The following is a 4,994-nucleotide window of genomic DNA, read 5'->3' as shown; positions in this document are numbered from 1 at the left end:
GAAGTTCATAGCGACACAGGTCTTCCTCATGAAACAAGAAATATCTCAAATAAATAACCTATTATACCACCTACAAAAATTGGAATCAAAAAACAAACCCCAAAATTAGCAGGAGGAAGAGTATAATGAAGATCACAGAGGAAATAAATAAAATAGAGCTCAAAACAACAATGGAAAAGATCATGAAATAAAAATATGTGTTTTTTGAATATATAAGTAAAATTAATAATATGGTCAAGCTCACCAAGAATAAAAGGTTGTGGGCCCAAATAAACAAAATAAGAAATGAAAGAGAACAAATAACAACTATCACAGAAACACAAAAAGACCATAAAAGAATACTATAATCAGTTATATACCAATATATTGGATAGAATTCTACAAATATATAGCCTGCCAAGGCTGAGTCAAAAAGAAACAGACAATTTTAACTAGAAGTGAAATAGAGTTGGTAAAAACAAATGAACAAACAAACAAAAAACCTTCCTGCAAACATAAGTCCAGGACCACATAGTTTTGCTGGGGAATTCTTCCAAACATAAAAGACAACTTTTTAACCATCTTTCTCAAATTGTTACAAAAATATTGAAGTGGAAGGAAGATTCCCAAATTCATTTAACAAAGCCACCATTACACCAAAACCAAAGACACTATAAAAATATATCATAAGCCAATATCTTTGGTGAATATAGATGCAAAAGTCCTCAACAAAATATTAGCAAACTAAATCCAACAATAGGTAAAAAGGATAATACATCATGATCAAGTTGGATTCATTTCAAGGATGGTTCAATATATGCAAATCAATCAATGTGATACACCACATTAACAAAAGACAAAAATCACCTGATCATCTCAATAGACATAGAAAAAACATTTGATGAAACTAAACATTGATTCATGATGAAAACTCATCAAAGTGGGTACAAAGAGAACATACCTCAACATAATAAATGCCAGTTATGACAAATCCACAGCAAACGTCATACTCAGTGGTAAAAAGCTGAAAGCTTTCCTGCTAAATTAGGGAAAAGACAAAGATGCCCACTCTTACCACGTCTATTTAACTTAGTGTTGAAAGTCACATCCATAGCAATCATGCAGGGAAAAGAAATAAAGGCATCCAAATTGGAAGGGAAGATGGTAAAACTGTCATTATTTGCAGGTGACATGATATTCCATATAGAGAACCTTAAATTCTCCACTCAAAAATTATTGTTATTAATAAATGAATGCATAAAGGTTGCAGGATATAAGATTAATATATAGAAATTTGTTTCATTTATATTCACAATAATAGAATATCAGAAAGAGACAGTTAAAAAAATCCTGTTTAAAATTATGTGAAAAAAATAACTAGGAATAAACTTAATCAACAGGGGGTAAGACCTATGCTCTGAAAACTATAAAACATTTATGAAGGAGATTGAATATGATCCAAAGAAATGGAAAGATATCTTTTGTTCTTTGATTGGAAAATCAATATTATTAAAATGACCATACTACCAAAAGCAATCTACAGATTTAATGAAATCCCTATCATTTTTCATAGAATGAGAACAAATAACTCTAAAATATGTACTGAATCACAAAAGACCCTGAATTGTCAAAGCAACCCTGAGAAAAAGAACAAAGCTAGAGGGAACAACCCTTGAAGACTTTAGACTATACTACAAAACTACAGTAATAAAAAACAGCATAGTATTGGCACAAAAACAGACATGTAGACCAGTAGAAGATATTAGAGAACTCAGAAATAAACCCATGTGCCTACAGTCAATTAATTTATGACAAAGGAGGCAAGAATATCCAATGGACAAAGACAATCTCTTCAACAAGTGGTGTTGGGAAAACTGGAAAGCCACACATAAAACAATGAATTTAGAACATTTCACACCATATACAAAAAAAATGGTTTAAAGACCTAAATGTAGGACATGAAACCAGAAAACTCCTAGAAGAGAAATAAACAAAACATCCTTGATATAAGTTGTAGCAATGTTTTCTAAAATCAGTCTCCTAAGGCAAAAGAAATAAAAGCAGAAACAAGCAAATGGGACCTAACCAAACTTAAAAGTTTTTGCACAGCAAAGGAAACCATAAACAAAATGAAAAGAAAACCTACAGTTACATAAGGGAGAAAGTTAACATCCAAAGTATACAAACTGCTAATACAACACAAAATCTAAAAAACAAGTTCAATAAAAAAATTGACAGAAGACTTGAATAGACATTTTTCCAAAGAAGACGTACAGGTGAGCAGCATGAAAAAATTCTCAACATTCCCTAATTACTAGAAATATGCAAATCAAAGCCAACATAAGGTATCACCTCATACCTGTTATAATGGGTATCCTCAAAAAGTCTACCAATAACAAATGTTGGAAAGAATGTGTAGAGAAGAGAACACATATACTGTTAGTGGTAATGCAAATTGGTGCAGCCACTATGGAAAATAGTAATGAGATTCCTCAAAAAACTAAAAATAGAATTACCATAAGATCCAACAATTCCACCCCTGGGTATACATAGAGAAAAAAATAAAAACACTATTTTGAAAAGACACATGCACCACAATGTTTGTATCAACATTATTTACAATAGCCGAGACATGGAAGTAACCTAAGTGTCCTCAACAGACAATTGGATTAAGAAGTTGTTATGCAATGGAATTTTACACAGCAATCAAAAAATGAAATTCTGCCATTACAGCAATGTGGATGGACCTAAAGAATATTATGCTTAGTAAATTAAGTCAGACAGATAAGAAATAAGAAAAATACTGTATGATACTACTTATATGTAGAATTAAAATAATACAAATGAATGTATGTTCAAAACAGAAACAGACTCATAGAGAGATAACAATATTGTGAATACTAAAGAGGAGAGGTAGAGGGATGGACAAATGAGGGGTATGAGATTAACAGATATAAATCACTATGTATAAAATAGATAAGCACATGTTCAGCGGAGACGGGAGCAAGATGGCAATTCCGGGCAGGCAGTATGGGCTTATTTTGCCAAAGAAAGGACAGCAGTTGCACCCTGTTTTGCAAAAGCCGTCAGTGTTTGGGAATAAGTCTGATGAGGAGGAGGAGACCTCCATGAGTGAAAGCCTTCAGAGGGAAGCTGCTAAGAAGCAAGCAATGAAACAGACCAAACTGGAAATCCAGAAGGCCCTTGCAGAAGATTCTACTGTATATGAATATGATAGTATTTATGATGAAATGCAGAAAAAAAAGGAAGAAAGTAATCCAAAATTGCTTTTGGGAAAAGACCGAAAGCCCAAGTGCATTCACAACTTACTAAAAGCAGTTGAGATCAGAAAAAAGGAACAGGAAAAAAGAATGGAAAAGAAAATACAAAGAGAATGAGAAATGGAAAAGGGAGAATTTGATGATAAAGAGGCATTTGTAACATCTGCTTATAAGAAAAAACTGAAAGAGAGAGCTGAAGAGGAAGAAAGAGAAAGGAGGGCTGCTGCACTTGAAGCACGTTTGGATGTAACCAAGCAGAGAGATCTCAGTGGATTTTATAGGCACCTATTAAATCAAGCAGTTGGTGAAGAGGAAGTACCTACATGCAGCTTTTGTGAAACCAGGTCTGGGATAAAAGAAGAGAAATCAAAGGAATATTCCAATGAAGTAAGTTCAGAAAACAGAATACCTCATGAGAACTGCATTCACCAAACTGTTATGAAAGTAGAGGAAAACCCAGATGCAGACAGTGACTTTGATGCTAAGAGCATTGAGGATGGTGATACAGAAGAAAATAATAAAGTGAACTGCAGAAGGGAAAAAGGCACAGAAACCTTAAAAAATTACTCCAAGCATCACAGGAATCATACCCACTCAAGGTCATCTAGTGAAGAAAGAGAGAATGGTACCAATTACCACACAAAAAGTTCCAAGTCAAGAGGACACAAGAAAAGGGAAGATCAGTATCAAGAGAGACAATCCAGGGAGCAGGACAGCTATTACACTGACCGTGATTACAGAAAAGAAAAGAAGGATTCCCATAGGCACAGAGAGGCCAGTTACAGAGATTCACACTGGAAGAGGCATGAACAAGAAGATAGACTGAGGGGAAGAGACCAGAGAGAAAGAAATGATAGGGAATGGAAGAGTGAAAAAGACAGGGAGAAATATCCCTCAAGAGAACAAGAAAGAGACAGACAACGAAGTGATTATAACCGACACAGTGAGAAAGGAGGAGAGAAGGAAGAGAAAAGCAAAGAAAAGGAAGAGCATATGAAAGCAAGGAAAGAAAGATATGAAAACAGTGATAAATACAGAGATAGAGAAAAACTAGAAGTAAGTGTTCAATCTTCAGAGAGAAATCAAGACAGAAAGGAAAGCAGTGCAAATTCTAGGGCAGAGGATAGGCTTCTTAACCAGGAAAGCGCCAGTAAAATGAGAAACATGGAAAAGGACAAAGAAAGAAGCCCAGAGAAACCCTCCAGTTCTGAAACATCACTGGGAGCAAAACACAGAATCACAGAGGAATGTCAAGAGACAGGCAAAGAACAAGAGAGGCCACATGAGACAGTGAACAAGTTTGCAAAGCAGAGCAACGAAGAAACTGAGATGTCAGCAAGAGACAGATACTTGGCCTGGCAAATGGCACGGGTTAATGCAAAGACATATATTGAGAAAGAAGATGATTGATGACTACCCCAAAAGAAAGACCTGTGGAAGCACAGAAAATTATAATTCCTGGAACATGCTGTGTGAACACATAAAGGAATGTGTTAACAGTGGTTGGGAGGGTATTTTAAAATATATTTTCAAAATTCATTTTTGGTTTAGATTTAAGTCAGAAGTTAGTCCTTTTATCTTAACTGTAGTATTTACTTATCAATGCCATATTCTTGTATTCAAGCAACCTAAAGAGAGTGCTGAATCCCTGTAGGTACTTAATGAGGAAAATTGGCTCCAGTACAACCATTAAAAAATAAATAACTCTTCTGATGTTGAAAAAAAAATAGATAC

The 4,994-nt window shown here is 34.5% G+C and overlaps 1 protein-coding gene across 1 annotated transcript; it reads left to right on the top strand.

Annotated features, from left to right (window-relative positions):
* The first annotated feature begins 2,968 nt into the window (after window positions 1-2,968).
* On the top strand, window positions 2,969-4,670 carry LOC130853855 (nuclear speckle splicing regulatory protein 1-like). The gene is given in 1 exon segment (XM_057736261.1): window positions 2,969-4,670. A coding segment is annotated over 1 exon segment (1,683 nt). The 5' UTR covers window positions 2,969-2,987.
* The last annotated feature ends 324 nt before the right edge of the window (window positions 4,671-4,994 follow it).

This window comes from Hippopotamus amphibius, chromosome 5 (genome assembly GCF_030028045.1).
Source record: "Hippopotamus amphibius kiboko isolate mHipAmp2 chromosome 5, mHipAmp2.hap2, whole genome shotgun sequence".
NCBI classification, from domain to species: Eukaryota; Metazoa; Chordata; class Mammalia; order Artiodactyla; family Hippopotamidae; genus Hippopotamus; species Hippopotamus amphibius.
Note: the sequence above shows the minus strand (reverse complement) of the source record. Positions and strands in the feature narration are given on the sequence as shown.